Source organism: Numida meleagris, chromosome 3, assembly GCF_002078875.1.
Source record: "Numida meleagris isolate 19003 breed g44 Domestic line chromosome 3, NumMel1.0, whole genome shotgun sequence".
Taxonomy (NCBI): domain Eukaryota; kingdom Metazoa; phylum Chordata; class Aves; order Galliformes; family Numididae; genus Numida; species Numida meleagris.
The window spans coordinates 5,419,235-5,446,323 of NC_034411.1; the positions used below are offsets into that span (position 1 = coordinate 5,419,235).

Below are 27,089 nucleotides of genomic sequence, written 5' to 3' on the forward strand. Positions count from 1 at the left end.
TCTTCTGGAAGTCCTGCCCTGCAAAGCAGGTGTGACTGCTAAAGAAGATGGTGAAGGATGGATACAGATCCATCTGTCATAGATTTACAAGCCCCCATGAAAAGTCTCATGCTCATGATTTTTTTTAAATGTTTTGATTTAAACAGAACTCCCAGTGCAGGCCTCTGTTATTTACTAATTGTTCTGTTCTGCTTGTACTTAAAATGTTTCAAGCTCCAAATTTTGTTGAAAGCAGATCTTCGGTCCTCATGGCATGTGTCACAGCATTTGCATCTCAGTGGAGTTTGTGATGTAAAGATCTGATTCTGTAGATTAGGACCTAAATACTACTGCTAGTTTCCATTGCCATTGATTGTAATGTTGCAAAACTCCTCGGGGTTCAAATGATGTAATAACATGTATATATGAAACTTTGAAAGATGCTATGCTTTAAACAGAAGGTGTAGGCTTGACACAGAATTTGCACTTGCCTAAATCCATTTGAAGGGGTTTAAATACAGTCCATATGACTGAGGAACTTAGTTGACAAACTCCTGTGGTCGCTGAACTCTCCACTAGATGATTAAGGCTCTGAAATGTTGTTTCACTTAGATGTTAACTGAGGCAAATCTTTTTTATTCACTCCTCCACTCTCCTCCCCCAAAAAAGTCTCATGGTATGAAACTACTTCGTTACCAACATTTAACTTTTTGCGAAAGGAATCCTCTTTCTTCATAGCATCAAAAACTTTTATTTTCCCACCTATCTCCAGATCTCCCTACAAAATGTTAAATGGGAGAAGGCAAGCTAAGACATGTACAGGTTGAATAATGGAATATTTTATTTTGGATTTTTCCTGATGTTTTTTGTTTTTACTTTTTTGACAGATGACAACGAAGAGACTGAGATAAGTGAAGAGACAGGTGAGTAAACAATATTTTAAGCTATATCATGTTGCTTTTGAGAAGCATGAACCAAACTGAAAAAGTTCTTAAAACAAGTTGCCTTGATGGTGATATGCAGTGCCAATCATTTATTGCTAACGTTACAACAGCTATCTCTGGTTTTTAACAGCATGGGGAAAATGATCCCTGATAACATACAATACATATTAAGAATGGCTGAAACTAACTTTTTAGTATCATCTGTTATGAGCCTCTTTTTGTTAGTATCTAGTTTGAACATGAATGGGAAATAATTAGAATTCTACAGTCTGTTCAGAAAAAAGGTGTGGATGCAGCAATTCTTGAGTAGTTTGCAATTGTGATTAGAAGCTGTGATTTGTTTGCAATGAAAACGGTAGCAAAACTCTCCAGCAAACTCTTGAATAAATGGAATGTGATTGGGCAATATTTCTGAGAACTCATTTCCATGGAGTCCACTAATTGACTATTGGAGTACTCATCTTGCTACCACTTGCCAGTTACACATCAGCCAATTTTCAGCTCATCTAATGGTGCAGTTGTTCAGCCAACACTTTTTAACATCTCAGAATGCTGCAGTACATGGTACAAAAAGCTATACGAAAGTGTATTGTATACACTGTTGTCCTCCTGTTCCAACAGGATATGCTATGTGTTTTTTCCAGGGACTGAAATCAAAATGACTGCTTATGCTTCCCTTCATCTTTTTCCATGTCTTTCTAGAAAGTTGTAGTGGTGTAGAGCAGCACTAAAATCACATCAGCCAGCTCTTCCAGCACATTCAGGTGAATCCTGTTTCACCTAACGTGTATTAGCACACCTAGCTCTTCAAAGCTATTGTTAGCCTACTGCCTTTCTGCTGCTCCTGTTCTTCCTAAAGTCCACTTGTATGCGTGGGATCTGGGAATGGGCTTTGCTCGTAATCTGAGCACCTCCAACTTTCATTTTGACTATTACTAGGTTGCTTCCTCCATTCATCAGCTGAGAAATACTTTGTCTGAACTAGCTTTTGCTCTTGGCATTTTTGTAGGATCCCTTCATGTTATTCCCTATGTTCCTACCTAGTTTTAACTGCTACTGGTATGCAAATTCAGCCTTCCTGATTCCATCCCTGGGTAGTTTTCTACTCTCCTTTTGTTGCATGTCACTCATCATGTCTTTGTCTTGTAGTTCTTTGACCTAAATCATAGAATATCCCAAGTTGGAAAGGACTCAGCAAAGATTGCCGAGTCCAACTCCTTGCTCCACACAGAACCACGCGATCTGCTTTTTTTTAAGAGAGATCTATACAGTGAAGGGCCTCCTTTTAGATGTACCATAGCTTTCCCTACTCTTCTTCTGTGCCTCTCCTTCCTGATCGCTAGCACTCATCTGTGACAGTGCACGGGTGTGTACTACCTCTCAGGTCTCTTCAACCCTGGTCCCATCATAGCCCAGTGAATACGGTGTGTTGGAACTTCCAGTTATTTGCTTTGTGAAAGGACATGAGATCAGGAAGGAGAGCCACCACTTGGAAAAAGGCAGAGATATGCCAGCCAGAAAACAGAGGTAAAAGCTCTTGAAGCACTATGTTGGCTGCTTAAACTGGCAAGATTGTCCTGAAGACAAATGGATTATGATGATTTATGCAACCACTTAATTAGCTTAGAAATTATAAATTCTTTAATAATGGTGGATATGCATAAATGTGCAAACATGGATATACACAGATAGTTATGTGTTACTGTGATGGATTAACACATTCTTTTATGGCTTTCTGGACTGTTGGTTTTATTACATATAATTGTAATTACTTTTTGGTGTCAAGATTACTGGATAGGAACTTTCAGAGATTTTAATACAGTTAGTGTGATTAATATAGTTGTACATATATAAAAGTAGGAAAATGAAGACTGTCATTACACAATAAACATTTGCCAAAGATTACTCTCAGTTGAATTTTCAGTATTCATCTAACATTTCCAATTTCATTTTTTTACGGTAATCATGGTATGTATGTTTTTGTAAGTCAATTATTTTGCATTTTTTTTTCCTTCTTGCTTTTATGGACATTATGCAAATTACATCGTTTTTTAAAGCATTTACAATTACAATTAAAAGGAAGTATATTTCCACACAATAGCCAATCTTTTCTTTTTTGCAAAATAAATAAATCGTTTTTATCCTCCATGAATTTAGGTGAAGGTGCATAGCTGGTCTGGGAAATAATCATTGAATTAAGTCGTTTGAAGAAGATATTTCCCTACATACCTGCTTCTTTGTGCGTGTAAGACAGATGAGATCATAGCTTCTCTCACAGGCTTGTTTGGCGAGTACGATGAACATCAACAGCATGTACTTAATTATTCTGTTCTGATTTCAAGATATTTTGGGAATCAGTACACTAACAGTCATCAGTCAATACCTACGTAGCCAAAGACAAATATATTTTGTATAGCCACTCCAGAAGAGGTCGGGAGTTTTGTCATTTTGACCTGTTTGTGTATGGTTGTGGTTTAACCCTGCGGGCGGCTGAACACCACACAGCCTCTTGCTCACTCATCCCTCGTGATGGGATGGAGGAGAGAATCAGAAAAAAAAAAAGGTAGAACTCACAGATTGAGAGAAAAACAACTTACTAAGACAGAAAAGGGAAAGTTAAATAACAGTAATGATATTTTTATTTATATATAAATATATGTATTTATAAAACCAATAATGCACGAAGCACTTACTCACCACCCACTGACCGATGCCCAGTCAGTGCTCAAGCAGCAGCAGACCCCTTGCCAACTTCCATCAGTTTTATAGTTTTTTCACGTGATGCCATATGGTATGGAATATCCCTTTGACCTGGTTAGATTGGCAGTCCTGGTTCTGTTCCCTCCCAGTTCCTTGTGCCCCCTCAGCCTCCCACACTGGCAGGACAGCACAAGAAGCTGAGAAAATGAAATGTCCTTGGCTCTGTGCCACACTGCTCAGCAACAACTCAACATAGGTGTGTTATCAGCTGTTGTTTTTCTCCTAAAGCCAAAACGTAGCATCACACCAGACACGATGAAGAAAATCAACTCTGTCCCAGCTGAAACCAAGATGGTGTATGAACTTTTTAATGATTGTAGGATGCATATGCAGAAGTTCTAAATACGTGTTTAATTTCTGCATTGAGGAGAGTTTTGATTTTTATATTCAGAAAGCTTTCAGTCTGAAAGAGTTCAATTTTTCACAGTTCTGAGGGAAAAATAGAGTATCTATATCTAGTTGCCACTTCAAGTTATTAATTGAATAATCACTCTTCATTCCACTTGACTTCATGGGCCATGACTCCAGCAGATGGAATCAGCAGTTGGCACTAATATTGATGATCCTGTTTTGTTGAGCTGTCCATATCCTGTCTGCTTTGGGGTTATTTCTCCAGTTCCTGTGCTTAAAAAAAAAAAAAAAAAAAAAGTACCTTTTTTTTTCCGAAGTAAAAGAGCTTTTGGATTCATGGAGAGCATATGTTGCAAGCTACATGTGCGTGTAGGACCTCTGGCAGAGATTCAAGTATTCAAGTATTTTAAATCTAACCTAAATGTCTGTGCCTACAATTTGTTTTCGGTTAGGTGTTCCTGAAGGGCCAATATCTAGCCAAAAGAAAATAGGGAGAAGCATACGGACTCAAATGAGACATAGATTCGTATCTGTACCAATTTCAGAGTGAAGAATGTAGTAGAATAGTGCAGATTTTACAGAACCAGTCCTAATTAAAACCTGGTGGCAAGCAATAGAGGAAAAAAAACTGATCTTGGTTTGGTGTCAGCTGAAGTCGATGGGAATATGCCCATTAGGTGCTGGATTAGAACTTGGGTACAGCTGAGGAATTATCTCGGAGGAAGAAGTAACAGATGACCAAATGCATGTCTTATTGGGCAATGTACACATTATGAAAGTAATCTCTTGTGTTTCTACCACCCTGAAGTACAAATATCTAATTATTTGCAAAAAGGCCTGTCTTTCTATGTTTTTCCTCCTAAATAAATAGTAAACTAATATTAATTGCATGTCTGCAATCTCTATTAACATCTATGTTAATACTGTAAAATCAAACAGACATGACCGATCATTTTAGTGAGTTAATCACATAACATCACTGCATATTTTGGATACACTAGAATAAGAGGAAAAATATTTAGAAGTAACAATAGCCCAATCTTAGTAAATATACATACTCAGGACCACTCTTATAATGGCATTTAACATGCAAGGTTTTGACCCATCTGTTTGTTTTCCTGAACGCTGTTTCTTGTTGCAACTGCTAGCTTAACTGCACCATTTAATTCAGTGAGTTTGGATATTAATATACTTCATATAGCGTGCTGATAGGATGGCTTCAGCCAAAAGGACAGATTTAGTAATGCCAGGTACAGACTTGTGCACTTTTAGATCTCTGCTCTCCTTTGTAAGTAATATACTACGTAAGCAAAGAGAAGGACCAGATGACCTAATAGCCTTGTCTTCCTCTAACTTCTCTGCTTTAATGCTGCAGAGTCATGATGCTTAATGTTTTAAGCTCCATTAAGGGAAGATTATTCTAAACTTTAACTTCTGAAGGACTTAGCTTTTATACCCATAGCTTCACATACCTACTCATAGAAGCGTGCAAAATAAGCCCTAATACTGCCATAATTGTGTGCACAATTGCAGTGATTGCATCTGGAAATTACAGACCCATGTGCTGTTATGAGAAGCATAGTCCAGATATGCAATGATGCTGCATTATTATGCACTGACATAAGTTAATTCTCTTACCATAAAACAAAAACAACAACAAGAAAAAAAACCACAAAACCTCATGCAGAAGTTTTCAGTTCTGAAGCTGTCTTCTCCTCTCTGGCATCACTCCCCATGTTGTACCAAGGCCTTTTGACCTCACCTGAGTAAATGCTACCACCCAGCTGTCCCATTTCTCATCTCATAGTTGTTTATATGCATTGCCCTGCTGGTTATGCCATTTCTGTCCCAAATGTCCTACTTAGCCACCAGATGTTAATTCAGAAGTCGCAGCCAGCTATAGGATGGCAGGCCTATATTGATCTCACTGATGCTAATAAGAGAAGCCCAACTATAAACAGTGCTGTATAAATACTCTATTTCCTTGTACGTTCCACTGTGTACACACTCATGCAAACCTGGGTACTTTTTACTTTGGAGGGAGACTTTCTCTTTTACTGAGAGGAAAATAGGAAACACTTGTAGACAGCAAGATTTTGAAACTGTGAGGGATTTATGAAATAGCTTACTTTGAGAAAGACTGTCAGGTTTAAGTGGTGTGTTGACCCTCTGAATTAGCCTACAAGTAGGAATGATGTTTCCCAGTGTTAGAGCTCAGAAACCTGATCATGATTAGAAAAGCTTTGAATGTGATCGGTTCAGACACCGATGTAGGTGTTGTGTTTTTAAACAGAAATTGGCAAGCAGAATTCCATAGTATTTGGCTAGTTGTTCTGATAGACGTACACGCTACTGTAAAGCACAAAGGGTTAAGAGTTGTATTTTGACCACCACAGAAGTCATTATTTTGAATCTTGAAGGAATCCCTGTCTATAAAATGAGGGAAATCTTAAAAAAATAAAAAAATAAAAAAATAAAAAAATAAAAAAAAGCAGTGAAATTGCAAATGAGATCTAATTCTCCTGGGATAGTGCCTCTGTATCCTTTAATGAACATTGAAAGGTTCTGTATAGAGTACAGAAAGACCTTTTATTTTGAGACGGTAACAGCTCTGACTTCTTTCAGTATCAGCCCCTTCCCTTTCTGTCTTTGTGCTGACAATTAAGATGTTGGTTATACTATCTAATGTGTTCAGATACTCCTGAAAGACCTGGTTGGACACTTGCACTTAAGCTTGATTGACATGTGACTTTTGGGCTAGGAGGAAGCCTCACAGGTTTGTTAGATGATAAAATTTGTCACTGGAGGGGTGAGTGTTGATTGAAATGCTCCTATTGATTCGGTCCCCTGATGTGAATCATTGTCTACCCAAAAAGGGAAAATAGCAGGTAGTGCAGAGTGGCATTAGAACCAAAGAGGCCATCCATCAATATGGTCAATTATAAATATTCACATTCCTTTGAAAGATAATGGGAGAGTGTTGGCGGGGATAAATCTTTAAAAGCCTGGTTATTTTTCAGGATCTCTCTTTTGCATTGAGCTTCTTACTGAACAACATCATTGCTCTTGAGTAACCCCTGTAAAAGGTTGACAAAGTGTGTATTTCATGTTGTTTTTTGTTTTCCTTTTCCTTTCCCCACAGTATTTCTTGTGGTTCCTTCTGTATTCTCACCAGCCTAGAAATAAATATATCTTAGCACTTTGATTTCATCAAAATATTGTAGTTGAATCTTAAATTCAGATGAACAAATGTGGTGACATGAACATGGTCCTCTGTTAACTGCTGTCAGGAAAGATCTACTTCCTGATGGCAAGCTAGACATCAAAGTGTGTTCTACACCACTTATTTACTGATCTTTAAAGGCCCTTCATGCTCTGAACTATATGGAACTGTATATACAGAAATGCTGTGCTAGAAGCAATTTTTAAGGACAATATTCAGTTTGGGCTTGTAGGCCTAAAATGTAATGTTCACTCCTTAGAATTAAATAGGTGAAATTAAATTCAATGGTTCACGTGCAGATCTCCATTTTAGAATACTGTTGACATTTTGAGCTGTAGCTTCTTGTAAATTCTTGCCAGCTTCTAAGTCCATAGCTGCTCTTTTAGGACTTCAGTGCAGTAGAGAGCCACGATTCCCAGGAGGGCAGGTGGAGAATGTTTCTGAGTAGCTTTTTGGGTTCCATGTGGAGCCAATGGTTTGTCTCTCAAAGGAACATAGAATTCCCTTTCACATTGCAAGTTAAGTTTTCATATCCTTATTTATTTTCGTACTTAATTTGGAAACTTCTAGCACTTGGATTCTGTATATGTGTAGGATATGGAAGGGTAGTATCTATAGCTAGTATCTGTATCTAGAGCTGAGTCCTTTATGAGAAATGGTGCATCTTGTTGCTGAGAGCTTTTTACATACCCAGCCACATATACAGTAGATGACTGTGTAGGGTATGTACAACAGCAGAAGAGATGGGAGTGTTCAGAACATTAGGCAATTTATAATACACATGTAAATTCTTCTTCCTTTTTTTTTTTTTTTTGGCTGCTGTTTTTTTCTAGTTGCTAATTAACTAATTAATTTGAGGTGATTCTTTCTTTCTCCCAGCATGGCAATAGGGCTAAATCGAGAAAGGTCACGTGCATTCCTATGTTTCCTGGTTATAACTGTGTTCAGGATGTCTTTTCAGCATGCACATAAAATCTGTTTTCTTTAGGTTTCTCCCTTTCCCAAGCCCTCAGCTGGCCATAAGGAACTGGGAGGTCTGGTGGAAAGTCAAATGACAAAAAGGCATTTTCCTATCGCTGCTTAATAGATTCAATATATGCAGTGAATTGAGTTTTAAGCATCTGGTGTTCTCTGCTTTCAACCCAGAATTTGGTCAAGCAACCTTTTGAAGAATATTCTAATTAGTGAGCCTTCCTTCATTAAATGTCTTAATTTACAAATACCTTTTATGATTAATTTCTAGCTTGGCCTTCCTTCTGTGCTAACGGGCTTTCTGTGCTACCAGTTTGTACCTACAGGTCTATCTTAGCAAACAAACAGTAATTTGATGCTTACGATAAGAAGATAAAAAACTCTGATCAAGATGTATAAAACCTCTTAATTCTTAAAATGTAACCATCAATTTTAAGTACTGTGAACTTCAGTCTCTACAAATATTAGAAACCTTAAGCTTCACTGCATCAGTTACTCTTTTACTCAGAAAGATTTCCTTTTCCTTCATCTTCCTATTGCCTTCTGGCTAAGGAGTTGAAATGCTTTTTTTTTTTTTTCTCCAAACAGAACATTTCTATCTCATAAAACTTTCATTTCCTTAACTTTACTTTGCTATCAAACTCGATTCCCTGCCTCTCATTTCATTACCCATTTCAGTCAATATTCATTAGTTACTGTGTTATTACACTGAGTGGAGAATTGAGCTGAGAGGGAGTCATTTCACCACAATTCTGTAGTACAGTTTAATATATATTACATTAAAAACTACATATTAAAAATTATAAACTTTTCTTTTCCTGAAGAGATTAAGAGCTTGTTAAGTAGTAGGTCATTTTAACATGATCTTTCTTCCGTGCTGTCATGGGAAAGTTAGGCAAAATCCAACCCAAGCTGAAAGATAGTTCTTATGATCCTTTTCTAGCATGTGATGCAGTAATTAATTTTCATAAGAGAAAGACATTAGGCACTGAATGGAGCACTGAGATAAAATGTACTCACAGTTGTGATATCGCGTGTGGTAAAATTTGATACGATAACACCGTTTCAAAGTAATATATTTAATATTTTCTTTTCATATTTTAAAGAAGGATTGGAACAAAAAGGCCAGCCTCTGTCTCCCACAAAGTGCAAAGCAGAGCATGCTGAAGACCTGCAAGATGATGCTGAAGGTAGGTGGTCTGACCGCTTTTCAGAGCTATTGCTAAATTTTACATGTGGGGGGAAAGGTTGATGCTGAGTTCTTGAGAAAAAAATGGAATACTTTTATTTAAGAATGTTATTTGCACACACTTGGAAAGTTACTTTTGGCCTCAGTCAGGAGACTGTAATTCACCTAAGAGTATTTCATCTCAAGGTAGATTTAGATTTACAAATGCGTTTTTACTGATTATTGCTGATATAAAATGGAAAAATGTTGCTGTTTTATGTCTAACCTGTTCTGACTTAACATAATTAATAATATAAAATGTAACGTTGCACAGTGTTTGTGTCACGCTGGTTGCTTAAGCTGCCCAAGTAAATCAACTACCCACAGCGATACATGGAACAATAAAATTCTTGCTTTCCTTCTCTACAAGAGAATTTTACTGTATCCCTTTCTACTCCACTTACGGTGTTTATGGCTTTGGATCTTATGCGTTGTGCTACATATCTCCATGGTCAGAAGTCACAGATGCTTACCATTATGCCTGTGTTGTTCTGAAAAGCGCTTTCCTGCATTTGAGTCTGAGTGCTGTCCACGTCAGTCTAAAATTGGATCAAAGTATCTTTTCCTAATGTGTATCTCATTGGGAGAGTTGCTAAAAGATGTTAACATCAAAGATATAATTTTCAATGAGGAGTTTGACGTTGGTCTTCTATTTGTGGAAGAACAAAATGCCCAAATGCTAGAGAATTCCCCTTAGGTGAAATAGTTAAAAGGATGAACCTCAATCTTTAATCCATGACAGTTCCTTATCGTGGATTCTCTTTGACCTAATGTTCCTTAAGTGACACATCTCATTCTGCACCTCAACCAGTGGCTCCATGTTCTTCATCATTTTGACCTTGCGCTGTGCTTTCAGCTCCTAAAATATTCTGACTGGGGTGTAGTGTGAGTCATAAAGAGCAGAAAAATGTTAACATCTATCACTTTAAGTAACTGCTAGTAACATCCTGTCACTAACATTGTGACTGGTTGTTAATGGCAAGTACTTAAAGCAATAGCTGTCATCGCCTGGAAGGTGTGGGGGGACCCAAGAAATCTCATCCTGACTGGTCTTCTTTTCTTTCTTGTTGCACTAAACCCAACTGAAGTTAAAATACCAATGTACATTTGGATTAGAAAATTCTATGATGACAAACCACATGTCGATTTGTATGCAGGCTAAATGGGGTGTGGGATTGTGGTGTCATTTTCCATATTCCTAAGTATTCCATAATATATATGTTGGAGTGTGACTAAAAGCCTTCATTGTATCACTGTCTTAAAAAATAATAATAGGAGAGGCAAAAAAAAAAAAAAAAAAAGTTGTTAGCTTTTCTTTCCATTGGAAAATAAGCTGATGTTGTTCCACTGTTTGCTTGGTTTACTGAATTCTGTCTCCTAGTTTGCTATTCCTGTCAGTGTTTTCCTGGTGACCTACAGTTCACTTTGTAGAGTACAAACAAATGCATTGGAAGGATGAAGTAAATAGCATGGCAATAGAATGATTGCATTACCCTCGAGCTGTAAAATGTCTGAACTCCTTGAATTTGATGCCGTACAGTAGATTTTTGCTGATGCAGAGTCGAGGCCTGTAACACATAATCACTGCTGCGGAATTTAATCTGGCTGGTGACAGACTCCTCTTCTCCTTAGGCAGAAATCAGGCCTATAATGTTTAGGAGTAAAAGCCTCAATTTAGGCTTGAAAGTTGTGTTAGGGGAAAAAAAAATTAAAAAATAATTAAAGTGTTTGTTGAGGGGGAAGAAACCTGGATCAGATCTCAGCAGAATTACCTGTGCCTGTGTTTTGAAGAATCGCTCCAGACACTGAATTCCTATGAAGCTGCAGAGTGGCCAGAGTCTAATGTAACACACCTGTGAGTTATTTCCATTTAAGTAAATAGGATTTGCACGCATTTGTCTGGGAACAGAGTTTAGTTTCTGTCGTTCTAATTATTAGCTGTTGGTTTTGGCTAATTGAAGGAATTGTTATTGTGGAGCTTTGAGGATCAAGAAGGCTGTGGATGTGTGACATGAACCAGGACCACATGACCACGTGTCTGAAAGATTTTGTTCGGATAGGTAGAGATTTGGTTTCCTTTCCAAGAAACTGCCTTTATTAATTTATTGTATTTTGAGGGATAAAAATAAAAAAGAAGGATTTTTGGGTCGCTAATAGATGTAAGCAGCCTCAAAACCCAGTAAAGCCGATCTCTGGCTGGGGCCAACTTTGCTCCACCATGCTCCAACTTGCTTTACCATGAATTTTCCTCATGGTGAAACTGAAGTGCTTTGTGTTCAGAGTGTTTTAACCTTCAGGTAGTTCGCATGCAAATATATCTTTTATCAATAAAAACTAGTCCGAAGCTACTTACATTTAACACAAGATATTATTTTCTCCTTGATGCCCTGACTAGATATAAAATATTTAACAGATACACACTGGGACCCAGGAAGAACTAGATATTTTTCCTCCCTGCAGCTTCCAGTGTCCCTTTAGACCAAAGCTGGGAATACAGTTTGCTGTTTTCGCAGCCTCCTGCCACACGTGCCCTCATGGCATCCTGTAGAAACTATTCCGAGTTCGGTATTACTTCTGCAGTAGTATTTTTCTGCAGCACACCAAGCTGCTTCACTGGCTTGAGATAACGGAGCAAAGCCTTTTCAGTGCATCTTAAAATCTCCACAGAAGATCACAGAAAGTAGGCTCCTTCATTTCTGCCCTCTCCGCAATCAAGGAAAGTCGAACAAGTGGCTGTAGGTAAGGAGCTTGTTTTGCAGTAAGCTAAGATAAACACTTGACATGCTAATGAAAGCAATTTTGTACGGAACCTCTGAAGTATTAGTGGTGCCTGTTATTATGCTATTAGATATATTGTTCTCTGCATTCAGCCTGTTGATAGTGAAAAGCTAGTGTGAACTGCCTAGCCGATTGTCCTGTCACTTGTTGTATTCAGTAGTTTTTCATTCTAGTGCGAGGTATTGTCTGGAGAAATGGATAGCTTGGATGCATGGAGAAACATTCTTTACCTCCAGGTTACCTGCAGCATTTCAGGTTTTAGGTGTGCAAACATGCAGTGTAATTTAGCTATTTACTTATTTCTGTATGTATTTTCCTTGGGTCCTGCTAGGTGGGAAAAATAAGCCAGTGGCCATTTTGCCTTTCCCTTGGTCGGGTGCACTTGGTGAACTCCAAGGTGAGAAAAATATTTTTGGTACTAAAGCAAATTTAGCGTGTCTTCAGAAACTTCATAACACAGGCATAAAGTAATGGCATAGACAAAATGGCGATACTGGTCACAGTATTGTAGTCATGAGATAGCAGTAATGTCAAAGGTCATGTTTTCATCCTTCTGATCCCTACCAAGTAACATCAGACTCTCTTTAAAGAAGCCTAATGAATTTCAAAGTGTTCCTGACTTCTCTTTATCTCCCCTGATGGCCTCCTGTGTGGGCTGAACGGTGAGATTCATGCTGTAGGTTTTCTTGATACGGGGAGAAGCAAAACTGTTTGCCCTTTTGTTTCTTTCTGGATTTCTCAGTGAGATATAAAATGGAGCCTGTCCGGGAGCTGCCCCATCTTTTCCCTCCATGGTCCACAGGTGATCAATATTGTATCAAAGATGACTAACACAGCCAATAATAGTGGTATAAATGCCTGATCTTTCTCCTCCTCCAGGAGGAAGATAATCAATCCATGCAGCAAAAGCCATTTCTATGCCTTCCTAAGGTCAGGATCCTGCTTGTTCTCCTTTGAGGAGTGTGAAGACAGAGCTGGAGCTCTGCAAGTTATCTCACTCCAGCTTTTCTCCTGAGCTTCTCCCAGAATGAAGTGCTAGGTTCTTCCTGATAGATTGATAGACTGTTGGTCTCACATGATCCCCTTATCTGAGACCCAGTGTATTTGTGAGGAGCTAGAGTGTTGGGATTGCTCATCTGGGATGAACTTTGCCTGCTTTCCATTCACCTACTGGGAAGGAGAATGGTTTGATGGATAAGCCAAGCCAGGAATGTCAAAAGGAACACAAATCACCTTGAAGACAGTTGGTAGAGTTGGTTTCTTTGCCTGATAGGGTCACCACACCACTGACCCCTTAGCTTTCAAGGGCAGCATCAGATTTCAGAAATACTGTTCATCAGTGTTGGGACTCAGGGCTCGTTAGCAAGATCATGTGTTGCTCTGAATCAATTGTGCTGTGTCTACAGGAGAAGTCACCTGTCTGATTTGAGTGTGCAGTAGAAATGAGGCCAAGTAGAGGTGCATCTTAGCTCAACAATGCTGTGGTTCAGCAGGCCATTAGGAAGGATGCTCACCCAGAGGGAGACACCCTCGCTCCTCATCCCTTTTCCAAGAAAGATTTGTCCTTTGACAAAAAATGCATAGTCTTGGGTCAAGCAGATAAAACTAATTTTACAGCTTAGTCCATTTGTCACAACGTTAAGACTTCTCCTTCCTTCTTCTCCTTTACAACACAATTTTTGCAGCTTTGCTCCTTGCTTCCTGGCTTCATAGAGAGGAGGATACAGTATGTGCAGTGGCAAAAGTCATAGAATCATAGAATCATTAAGTTTGGAAAAGACGACTAAGATCATCTTGTCTAAGCCCAAGCCAACCCCACCATGCCCATCAACCATGTCCCTCAGTGCCACATCTCCACTGTTCTTGAACACCTCCAGGGATGGTGACTCCACCACCTCCCTGGGCAGCCTGCGCCAGTGCCTCACCGCTCTTTCTCAGAAGGAAATGTTTCCTGATATCCAACCTGAAAAGATACTGAAGTCAGCAGTGCTGTGGCTTTTGCTCCTTCCATGGGGGTGCAGTGTACGTACAACATCCGCAGCGTGTTACCGCTACACGACAATGTTCAAAGCATCTTTCCTGTGGTCCTTGTAACACTATGCAGACCTGATTGTCTGTCCCTTTAAGGTATGGATTAATATTAACGAGATTTGACTTCTGATTAAGTTTTAAAATTATCCTTGATTTGTAGCAAACAATTCTTTTATCATCTGAGAAATTATAGCTATGTTTCTTCCTTGCATCCCACAGGGCAGTAATATTCTTCGATACATTTCTGCTCCACTCATACAAAAAATGAACATCTAGACACATAATTATGCTTCAAAAACACACTCTCTTGTTCAGTGTTAAAGTGCTACTTCTTATTAAGATAGCTTAGAAGTTACTGCATTCCTTTTACCCCCAAACTAAACCCTTAAATAAAATTTTACATTAAGATTAAGTACTTCAGACAAAATTCCCTGTGAGGCATGTGTATCAAACATGTCTGTAAAATGTTTCACCTTCATATAGACTGGTTATATTTAAAGTGATGCCATTAACCCCTATCCACTTCGGCTGATAGCTTCTTTTTTCACTCCTGTTTTGAAGTCTGCCATCTGTCTTGACTGATTACAGCTCTCAGAATATCAGGTGATCTCTTTCCACTTAGCCAGGGGAAAAACAGGACGTTATCTGTATATTTATTTGTTATTTGCTCTCTGAGCAAACCCTTCTTAGAAGATTCTTTTCATTGCTGGAGAGGCTACTGCCGTTTCATTAAATTGTCATGCCGTGGTCACACACGACAGCTTTGAAAATGCAGCTCATTTTGGCCACCGCAGGTGACATGCCGTCCTGTTGCTTCAGCCATTCTCTCGTTGGGGTTTCTTTTAGCAGCCAACTGCATGTGTATGTAAACTGTAGCAGGTAAACAGCTGCAATTCCTTTCTCATTTCTAACCACTAAGTGAATAACAGTAAGCATTGTGATTGTTCAGACCCAGCACAGAAGGCAGTCGGGCCCTTAATTCTGAAATGCTAATGCAAAATAGCAACATTGCTGGGTTTGGTTCATGTTTTATTCCGTCTCAGCAAATGTGGTCTCCTGTGTGGCTTCCCTGCCCAGTTCTTCGCCGTGTTACATTCCTCCACCACGTGATCTCAGGAACAGTATACGCAATATTGAAATAGCTTTTCTTTTTTATTTTTCCTGTGGCTCAGAGCAGAAGCTGCACCACGGTCCTTCGCAGTGTGCAGTTAGCTAGTCTCTTGGGTACAGCAAGAAAATGGGAACTAACAGTAAATCGACATAATAAGGGTAAATGTGATAGTCGTGTTGTGCACCTTCACATATTTTTGTCTTAGCTAGGGCTGCCTGGAGGGCTGGGAGTCAGCCTCCTCCGCTCTGCTCTGGGCGCTGCCTCAGCTGGCTCTTCAGTGTGCATCAAATCATATGGACAGTTTGTCTAACTTCATACACTAGGATAGCAGTATATGAATGCTTGCACATCACCATGTGTGGGTTTTTTGCATCAAGATGCAGATTGCATCTTTGTGCCCTGTATGGACTTTGTATGATGTCCATCTTCTGGTTCCTCTGGAGAGCTCAGGCTCCCAGGAAACATCTCCCTCTGTTTGCTGTGTGCAGGCACACTTGCAGATTATCAGAAATAGTGATGATCAACATCTTGGGCAGTGAAATTTTTGACAATTTCTTGCCTGGTATCTGTACTGCAAAATCTGAGCCATGGTATATGTCACACAGAAAAATTACATCCAGCAAAAAAAAAAAATAGGCCTTGCACGGTGTTCCCAGCAGTTATGGATTGGGATAAATCTGAGTGCAAGCAAAGCACTTGGCGCTGAAGCTGTTGGCCCACACGTTGTCCCCTGGTCCTTCCCTGTGCTGGAAGATGTACCATGATGCTGAGTTACTTGCCTTGTGATGCACAGAGGAACGAGGTGAGGGAAACACCGAGCACTGCAGTGGGCTTTAGCTTAGGCTCCTATATTTCTCAGCACGCTAAATAATGAAATACAATAGTGTTATCTTAAACCTCTGAGATAATCCCCGCGAGCTGCAGTTCTCATTCTTTTCCCACACTCCCTGACAATACTTGAGACAATACTTGACAAAAATGCCGCATGAAAATAAAAACCTGTTATTTATTACGCTGACAACTTGGTGAGGCTCGGTGCGCTGATGGCAGCGCGTTCACGACTGTGTCTGCAGTGAGGTAATTGTTGAAACAAGGGGGGAAAAAGTCTCATAACTCCATTAAGCCATTACTGCCGATGGTAATTCTTTTCTAACCGTTCTTTGAATTTACCCTAAAGTGGTTCTATGCAAGTCATGTTTAAAACTGACTTTAAAAATCGTGATTTAATTAAAAGAAATAAAAATGCAAACCAAAAATGTTCAGTAACCTCAGGCCACCACCCTAGTGATTCTTTATCATGCATTTGGAGTGATGGCATTTGTGTGTATGCGCTTTTTGTTTCATGTCTGATGTCATTTTGCCATTAGAACAGTCTGGCAGTGGTTGCTGGCTATATCATCTTGAGCGTATATCCGGATCCTGGTGTGCATTCTTCTCACATAATTGGAGTTTGTGGAAGTCAGCAGATCTACTCGTGGGTAGAATGCAACAGCTGTAAGATCAAGGCCTATATTTTTAATTTTCTCATTAATTAGTGTCCCTGTTATTCCAGAAGAACCTTCACATCATTAGTGCGATTACCGTGGCAATGTTTTTGTGCTGTAAAAAAGACAATTCAGAACTGTGACATCTTTTATCTGCCAGATCTTGGTTTGTGTTTGTCACAGAAGCATGGCCCAGCTTTGAGAGAAATGTTCAGGCCAGACCATGGGAGATTTGTGTGGTTGCAAAGCAAGAGCCTTGTGGGAATGTAACAGGGTCAGAGCGGGAGCTTGGGATTGTGATGCATACACAGATATGTGGGAAGGACAGACAAGTTATGACTCTCAGGTGTTGGCCCTCTGTATCAACTACTTCCACTCCAGAAAGGAGGAGGATTCTGAAAGACCCTTGCTCTGACTGTAGACGCACAATGGCACATAAAGTACTTTCCTCCTAGTGAAAAAAAAAACTTTGCTATTAATAACTTGCATGTTGGAGGGGTAGAAGTAGACTGGCTGGGCAGAGTTTCCTCCTTTGACTAAAAATATGTTATCTGCAATTCTGTTTTCTTCTGGCAAGTGTCTTTTTCTACAAGTTTTTGAGACATTGACATTAACCTTAGCTCTAAAAATGTCTCTGACTACTTAGGAAGAAAGGGACTGCTGAGGAGGAGTAGGTGTATGAGAATCTGGCACTCATTCATCTCTGAAATGGGAAGGGCCAAGAGGCCGGCAGACTATTAATATTTCTGACTTGCCGTGTTTGTCGCAAGAACAGTGAGGGATGTAAAAAGCCATGTGCCTCCAGGCTCTGGCAGAGTAAATGGGAAGAATACTAAATCCTGCTCTGGTTCTGCTGCTGAGAGCTTGTCCCCTGGCCATTCACAGGGTTCTTGTCTCAGCCTTCTCCCATGTGACTGCTGGCTTATTATTTGTCATATCATCTGCTTTGTTTTGGGGCTGTTTCTGCGGCTGGCACATCCCTGTGCATGCCGAGTACCTCTCCTTAACATAACAGGGAGATGCTCACAGAGTATCCAGTTTTCTAGCTGAGGTGGAAATGCTGCCTGCTTTGCCAGCTTGCTGAATGTGCTGGCTGGTCACTGCTTGGCCTGTTTGCTACCAGATATAAATGAGGATATATACTATTTGAGGGAAATTTCCTTGCTGATCCGAAAGAAAAAGGCCAAGAGGAGAGAGCAAGCTCCTAGCATCCAGTAGTCAGCTTGGCAAGGGAAAGGAAAATATACAGCCAGGAGCAGGTATTTTAGTGTCTGATGTGCTTATTTTGTTTGTGTCATGCTACTGTAATTCTCAAAACTCCTGTTTTTTCAACTGACTGCCGTGCAGGGGAAAAGAAACAGATGTTCCCATTTGTCTTCTGATGTGGCTTAAAATCATTTACATTTGCTGGCCTAAAATGACACGATACGTCATTCACCACTTTTTCCATCTCCTTTGGACTGAGTGACAGATTGCTGTTCAATTACTAGTGCAATGGAAAAGCAGCTATTGTGGGGACGGTTTTCACCTAAAGGAAATGCAATCGCCAGTTGCTGCAGTAGTGGAAAGAGAAGGATGGCAGACACTGTGGAAGTCAACCAGTGGAAAAGATGTCTTTAGTATTGATGTCATGGGGAAGACTCAAGGGAAATGCACTGGGTCTGACTTTTCTGCCTGGAGAAAAGGAGAGCAGGGGCGAATAAAACTGCTGTGGAGAGCTGGCTTGCTTCTCTTCTAAAATATATTTTCAGCTCTTTGACTTGAGCGTGTGCTGCTTAAAAACTTCCCATTTGCTCTGCACCCAGTTCCAGTGGAGAGCAGTAATTACATAAAGGCTCTTCATTGGTAGAAGACACTCAGTGAGAGACTCATTACAAAGGTTTATAAAAAAATAGAAAAAACTGTTTGTCATATGCTTTGGGATTAGCCACTTTTCTACCCAATAGTTTGCTTTCTTACTGGTGTGTTCTTACTGCACTTCCCCCTTTCTCCAGAGATGAAGAGGTTCCCCAGGCCAAGCAGAGCTTAACCTTCCACTTTGCAAGTCACTCACTTCAGAATCACTCGCCCACTCTTAAGTGTAGTGTTTCCTTTCCTCTAATTCTAGGAAGGTCGCTTTGCAGGCACAACACGTACTTTCACTATGCTGATCAAAATTAATTCTCTTGTCACAGTCCAGTCAGTCTGCTGGGCCGGGTCAGAGTACAAGAGGTGAAACTTCTGCTTAAAGTCTTTCACTTTTTGTTTTGTCTCAAAAGGAACAAAATGAAATGTTAGATGGAAAACATGTTAAGAATCTAATACACAGTGTTGTAATTATCTTTCCATTATTCCAGTTTTAAACAGTGGATCTCGGTTAAATAATAGCCTCAGGATTGACAACATGTGCTAATGAATATATGCATTGTCTGTTAATCTGATGAAGCAGGTCTTTGAAACCTTCTTTTGAGGTACAAGTTTGGTTAGAGAAAGTAACTTTAAAATAAGATGTAGCACTTTGGAAATAACTATGAATGAATCCTCCAAATACCTGATTTTAGCCAAATAACTCATGGCTATAGTCGCTGTAATGGATGTAGCAACAAGTGTCACCTAGAAATGTAGTTTTTCATTGTGAATGCAGTAAGGCAATTGCTGAAATGACTTCCAGTGATGTATCTGTAGCTACTATTTTCGCTTGACATGCTTTTCCTGAATATGAAGTCCTTCTCCGCAGAGCAAAACATGTTGCACTTGGCCATAATGAAATCCTTCATGTTTTGGCACCACTTGTTTAACAGTGATGCAATATTCTCTTTGGATCCGACTTAATGGTAAAGATTTTTCAAGTGTCACTGCGCTGTTGTGTTACAGTATTGTCTTGAACACACTGTTCCTTTCCACAGCTCCCGAGCTAGACAACTTTATCCCTCTGAAACACAGCCTGGTGACATAAAGGATTTTTTCCTTGTTTATTAATTGCGTGTTGTAGAGCCTGCAAAGTCCCAAACCTGTGCTGTAAAAGGAGAAGGGGGAAAGAAGAGTTTGTCTTCTGGCACAGCTAACTTTCTGGTCTGCCTGCGGTCCCTGCATTGCGTGCAGACAGGGTGATTTAAAGGGAGGGAGAGAAAAACCCCAGCTGGTTTTGTCAAGCCATTTTGGTCATCCATGAAATGCAATTTTTTACAGGTTAGAGCTCACTAACGTCCTAAGAAATCGCTATAGCCGGCCATCCACTGCAGCTGGTTACAGTCGGTGCGGAGAGCAGCAGGCAGGCAGGAGACTGAGTGCTGGGGTGCTGCTCCATCTCCTTGTTCCATCTCCACCTCCGAGAGCCGCTTCATGCGAGCCAGTGGGGAATGCTTCTCCACGAGTCCCATCTGCTGGATGCTGCATGTATTGCCTGCTGGAGAGGGCGAGCATCATACCCCGGCCTCTAAGTATGAGCTGGGTGCGGCGTGATGCCAGGAGATGTATGTTTGCTGCTGAAACACATGCACTTTCTTAGTGTTTCTCGCATCCACCTAATTGCATTTGAGCTACTGCTGTTCTCTTCAGCAGACTCTGTGTTCAGTAAAAGCAAGGTGGCAGTGCAAAGAGCTTCAACTGCATTGCTTTAGAGAAGCTGAAATCAGAAAAACCCAGGAGCCACAGCAAAAAATATATGTATCATTATCGAGCCGTTTACAGGCCTGGGAATGAATTTCCTTTCTCCCAGTGTACATGCTCAGCAGTCATTTTTTCAAATGCCTCATTAAGGCTGGAGCTCAGCTGCCATGCTGGAAGAGAAGGAGTGCAGCCATCGCATCTGAGCCAGCCCATCGCACGGCAGCCTCTAATGTTGTTAGGAAACTAAAAGAGGGTTCTCCATCGCTGAAAATATTCCTGATATATTGCTAATCGAGCCAAGGAAAGGTTAAGAGAGCTTGATGTGGTGGCCATGGACCAGTTTTCCCCCAGGGTATCACTTCTCGCAGTGGTAACACGCCGTTTGGTACCTGCCTTCGGAAAGGGAGCGGGAGGGAAGGAAGTGGGTAATAAATGTGAATGCAAAATAGTGGAGAAAATTGGGAATGAATGTGAATGTAAAAAGGGGGAAAATGCATTAAATCCTAGCGATCTAACTGTGGTTGATTTTGCTCTCTCCGTTGCAGTCATTTGTGATGCATTTTTCTACTTTACGTTAAGTGGCGTTGAGCCTTTTGCTTTAAAATAAAATTCAGGCAATTCTGCCTCTCCTCTTCTTACCTTCCACGGCTATGTAAGTGGGTTCTGCAATCTGAAACACAGCCACTTCAAGGCTCTTGTGGAAATGTTACTGGAGGAAAATAATCCCAGGAAGAAAAAAAAAAAATCTCTAGAAAATGAATAGACTCAGATCAAGCAACGTTTTTATCTATTGCAGACAGTGTTTAGGGGAAGATCTATTTATTTGGTATACAGATATTTCTGATGTGCCTACTAAGGTAAGAATCTTTAATCTAACCTCCCTTCCCAGCTGGAAATACGACAGTTTTAAATTTTGCTAGTTACATTTGCCATTTGTTCAGTTTCCATTTACATCTTTCCCCTTCTGTTGCGGGGCCTTGTTGTACATGAGCAGTTTCTGCTGTGTTGGTGACAATTAATAGTGCTGCTGCTGCTGCCAGTAATAAGATACATCGTAAAGAATTGTGTGGTCTTCCCAATAGGTGGGAACGGCGGAGAGGAGAAGCAAAACATTGAAGAAACCGAAGGCCCAGGCCAGGAAGCAGGTTAGTGCCCAGGTCCTTGAAGGGCTTTTGGTTTCGTCCACCTTGGTGAAAAACAGCCCTGCTCAATGCAATTGAAGGAAAATGTTTGTACATTTTCGCCAGATTAGCTCAGGGTTTGTGCAGTTCTCCCTATGGAGACCGCAGCTCCATTCATTATGAATGAAAGTATTGCAATGCAGGAATGCAGACTTCCCTCCTGAACCTCCCAGCTCCACGTTCCCTCTTTAAGGTGGACTACCTCTAGCTAATCCTCTAACTAGAGAGAAATAATTTTCCCTCTCTGCCTACACCAGAGTAGCATGAAATAGAAATGGGGGGAAAGGAAATTTGGGGAAGGTCGAAACAGTCTTTCTTTACTGAACACTGGACTTCCTAGGTTTTTCAGGCTATTTTCAGGTTTTAATAAATTGTCTACATGAGTCTCAGAGGTTATGAAGATTTTAAATCCATACAGAAAGGCATTACATATATTGTGAATGAATGTCAGAGTTCACGAGCAGTGGATTTTGCAGATGGCATGCTTATAAATTATATATTACAAGTTAGTAAGTTCAATATTTTAAAATACAATGTCACTCCATGGTCACAATAGATTTTCTTCTTTTTTTTTCTGTTTATATTTTTAATCTTGCCCAACTCTGTTCATTGCAAAAGACTTAGAAATTAAGCAGTTTATCAGAAGAGCTGAAGTGACAAGCAAAATGCCTGTAAATCCCCTCCTTTTTTAGGATTTCTTTTTGCAGTATTGCATGTAACAAAATACTTTTTTTTTCCCATTGTAGTAGTGCAGGATGTTACCTTAATTCACAGAGCATGAAACAATTTTATTCAGAGCTATTTTTTTTAAGCTGACTTGGAGATTGTTATCAATATGTGGAAAACTGAGCTGAAGAAGGCCAGCTGGTAAGGGCAGGAGGAAAAATAGAAATCCTGCATTCTTGACTTATCTGGTTTGCTTACTGTACTGTAGCTCTTTCCAGATGAGGAATTCATTTGATGAGGGTCCATGTATGTCCCACGCAGTGAGCAATGTGTGTGTGGAAGTGCAGCATTTCTCCCTGGGCTCCACAGGTCAGTCTTCTACAGCTGTGTGTTAACAGCTGGTGCTGGCCTCGAGTGCGTGAAGTCCCTCTGTATTTCATGCCTTCTTCATTGCCTCTTCTTTGGCAAGCAGTAGATGGTGAAGACATGGGCATATAGCATAGCACCTTTGGACCAGGGCCCTTTATGCTCACCAAGATAAGCATGCTGAGTGAGCCAGCAGTGTGCCCTTGAGGCCAAGAAGGCCAATGGTACCTTTTGGCTGTGGCATTACAAAGAGCATGGCCAGCAGGACGAGGGAGGTGATCCTCCCCCTCTGCTCTGTCCTGGTGAGGCCACATCTGGAGCACTGCATCCAGTTCTGGGATCCCCAGTTCAAGAAGTACAGGGAACTACTGGGGAGAGTACAGTGGAGGGCTACAGAGATAGATGGTTGGGCATCATCTCCCGTTTGGAGAGAGGCTGAGAGACCTGGGACTGTTCAGTCTGGAGAGAAGAAGACTGAGAGGGGATCTTATCAGTGCTTGTAAGTATCTACAAGGCAGGAGTCAAGAGACTCTTCTCGTTGGTGCCAAGCAATAGAGGCAACAGGCACAAACTGGAACACAGGAAGTGTTCCAAACTGGAACACAGGAACACTGGAACAGGAGGAAAAACCCATGAGGTGACAGAGCACTGGTACAGGCTGCCCGGAGCAGTGGTGGAGTCTCCTTCTCTGGGGATATTCAAAGCCCACCTGGATGCTTTCCTGTGCAACCTACAGCAGGGAACCAGCTGTAGCAGGGGGTTGGGCTAGGTGATCTCCAGAGGTCCCTTCCAACACCTACAGTTCTGTGATTCTGTTTTGGTGCTGAAGGATAACCATGTTTACTTTTCTGGGTTTTTACCTTTACAATAGTCATCAGTTGTTCTTTCTGAATCCAGGCTACGTTTTTAATCTCTTCCTAGGCAGAGGGATATTTTTGCTCCAGCAGTGTTTAGCTTTTAAGTATATCAAATACTACTTGGCTCCTACCTCAGGATTACTCCGGTTGTAGAGATTCATGTGAAAACCAGTTGTATTACTGTCTGTAGATGCCAAATACATCCTGTTTTACTTGTCTACTCTGTTGACTCTGATGAGATGTATATTTCCTTGGAATTTTGATTTGCAAAGCTGTTGGACTGAGTAAGATACATTTCCTTTTTCCCTAGAGAAGTAAGGGGAATGTACCTCTCTTAATTATTACTTTGCTACTGGAGGTGTGCTAAATGCATTGTGTTCTGTTCTAAAGCTGTCATTATGACTTGCTATGTTACAAGCTGTCAGGCCTGGCTTATTGGAGATATCGTGTACACTCCCGTGCTATCTCATATTGGTAGTCTGTTTTGTTACTCTTATGAAGAGTGTCAAAGAAAAGATCCAGAATTTTTAGGTCCCAGATCCAGAAAACATTTTATTTTCTGAACTCATTTTAGGTATGCACCTAAAGATAGCATTGTGCCTACACATACTGCATGAATCACTTCCTCAGCCACAGGCACACAACGTTATAGAAAGAAATGACTTGACTTAACATGAAGCCCTACTGGTTCACCTAGTGATAAGAACAGAGAGGCATACAGTTATCTTGAGTAAGTGATGTTCAGCTGATGAGTTGCTCCTGCTTTCCGCTTTCAACTCTGAAAACATCATCAGAAGCTTTTAGGGTTGCTGCGTCTGTACCCTTCCTTGTTGGTAGGAAATGACCTGATTTTTTAAGATACGCAGTTGTATGCCTAAAGTTGTATGCCGACTCCTGATCATTAAAAAGGATAATTGTAAGGAACGAGCCATTCAAATACTAAAGTTCTAATTTGTATTTTCTAAACCAAAAGGCATAACCTTCATCTGAGTGTGACAAATCACAATTCATTACTTTAATGTTGTAAAAGAAAGCGTATGAGGAAAAAAAATAAACCACACTCTTATGTAGTCATTACATGAAGATTTATATATTCTTATTACACAGTAGATGAAAAAGCCAATTATAGTGTACAAATATCGGCCTTGAATAGTTTGGCTATTACAATGTTGGTTTTTCTAATAATCTGGCCTCTATCCTATCACTGGTGTACCTCACAATTAACACATGGAAAACAAAATGGCAGGTGGTTCAGAGCTCTTGCTTCAAGCTAGTTAAAAATACTCAGTGACTATACCAGGCGGAAAAAAGAATCACTAGAGGCAAGTGTTTAGAGAGAAATGAAAGGCTAAAAATGAAAACAGGTTTCTAAAGGTTTTAAATTACAAAGATTGCTAAGAAGAAGTAACAGTGAAAGTGAAAATATGTATATATTAAATTCAGTTACTAATTTTATCTGTGAAAGATCATAGTTTTAACAGCACTTACTCTACCGTTAAACATTTATGCACCGCAGATTTTCACAGACTTGCTAAATTTCAGGTCTGATGCAAAAAAAGGGTTCTGTTTTCAGGAAAGCATTTGCATTTAATGATTTTGATTCCAGTGGGACTACTGGACAGCATTAAAGAATGGCGTGTTTTTTTTCCCAAATAAATAGATTAAATAATAAAAAAGAAATATCTAAGTAAAGAGCAACGCCAGCCTACCCTACCCATGAAATTGGCAGCTGTTCCTCTCTCTCTATTTTGGGAAGCTGAAATACAGAGTTGATCTGGCAGTATTGCAATCTAAGTTTACTCCTGGCTTGGGGAAGACAGTGAAACCAGTAATGGTCAGTGAATACCATGGGAATGGATGGAAGCACAAAAAATCAAATTCAAGTGTTGTTTCATGCCTTTGATAAAGTGTAACACTTGGTCTTTTTCCCGTCAACCAGTTCATCAGTTTACTAGCTAATGAATAACTTGTCTTTCATTTCCTTGGTTCTTACAGATGAGACAAAACCTTCAGCTGTAGCCAGCCTATCATCATCAGAAGAAGCAAAACCAAGTGAGGATAAAGGTACAGATTGTAAATTGCATTGCAAAGTATCCAAACCCAAGAGGACATCTCACAAAGCCTTTTTTTCCTTTGTCTGGAAATTGCTAAAATCACAGTTAAACCATAAAGAAATAGGTACAGGCTTGGATTTTGATTTACAAAAGTCTTTGTAATAAAACTACTTGGCACCAGCTGTTGGGCTGATGAGAGATGCCATGAATTCCAACAATTTTCCTTCTTATGGAGGTAATGCTACAGTATCATACATGACATATCAGAAATAAGCCTGAAGCTTGGGCTCACTGGGATTATTCATGTGTGTAAAGTTAAATGTGCACATCCATCTCCGCAGTGTTAGCTCTCCTATTCAGTGCTCTCCTGATGGGGAAAAAGGAAAACACAATAGCTATAAACACATCAAGAGGAGACAGAAGGAGATGAAGTCATAATTGAGAAGGAGAAAGTAATGTTTATGTTGTGCAGGCTGTGCTGGGCACTCAGATCATTTAGTTTGTGATAAATATTTAAAAGTGTCACGGGGCCAAATGTCAGTGAGTTTAGGAAACAAGAAAGAGGGATGAGCTAATTTAAATGTTTCAAGCTGAGATTTTTCTGATGGAATTGTTGGTTTACGGATAGGAGCCAGTGCACAGGCGTACTGTTTTTGATACTGTTACGATATCATGCTATTAATTGCTTGTGCCGCTCTATGGTTTTTGGCATTTTTGTGTGGGTGCGTCAGGAAAAAGCCTGAGTGATTTATTAAAGGTTCGCTACTGGTAATTCAAAACAGGAGTTATGCTATCTATAATAAATACCGTCTATCAGAAAGATGGGCTAAGGAAGACTAATAGAAAATTTTAATGCGTTTTTCTGAGATAACATAATTATTAACATCCATTAACTTATTTATTTTAAGAGATCTAATGTTTAATTCAATGTCGCTGCTTGACTCTCTTCTCATTTTTCTAGATAAGTATGACAGGGTGCGAGATCTTGCCATTTTGTTCCAAAGGAACATGCTAGAGAGCCCACATACTTACCTGATTATGAGTTCAAAGCTTGGCGCAGGTTGATTTAAGTGCTCTCTCAACTGGTTGATTGATACTGCAGGGAAAAAAGCCCTCAAACCCTTGCCAGAGCACTGGCTTTTGCTATTGATATCTTCAGATTAAGGTCATAGCAAGGCTAGTTTGAGGTAGGAATAGTAATAGGTTCAGTCCCAGCATAGCTGGTGATTACCTGCCACTCATTTTTCTTTTTTCGCTGACACTTGGCCTTTTTATGTATACTGTATCTATACGATTCCACATTGGATGTGTTTTTGATGTTTTGTAGTGTGAGGCCCTGAGGTGAGTTTTTGGGTTAGGATGTTGTCTGCAGCTTTACCAAAGATCCCAAAATTTTGCCACTGCTTTCAGTGCTTGTTCATGACTACAAAGTCAGTGCCTTCTGATAGCTTTTCAGTGACTAATCTCAATGTGTAACCACTCCAGTTTTTTGGCCCTTTGTACTAGTTTCCTCTTC

The 27,089-nt window shown here is 40.1% G+C and overlaps 1 protein-coding gene across 12 annotated transcripts in view; it reads left to right on the top strand.

Annotated features, from left to right (window-relative positions):
- Positions 1-27,089, top strand: part of MACROD2 (MACRO domain containing 2) — an 847,154-nt gene that overhangs the window by 766,705 nt on the left and 53,360 nt on the right. For 8 of the 12 annotated variants that reach the window (XM_021389946.1, XM_021389947.1, XM_021389948.1 and 5 more), the window contains exons 10-13: positions 867-902; positions 9,336-9,419; positions 21,532-21,594; positions 25,515-25,583. In XM_021389946.1, the coding sequence (XP_021245621.1) occupies positions 867-902; positions 9,336-9,419; positions 21,532-21,594; positions 25,515-25,583 (252 nt within the window). The remainder of the gene's footprint in view (positions 1-866; positions 903-9,335; positions 9,420-21,531; positions 21,595-25,514; positions 25,584-27,089) is intronic. The other 4 variants (XM_021389950.1, XM_021389958.1, XM_021389955.1 and 1 more) reach the window with 3 other exon arrangements.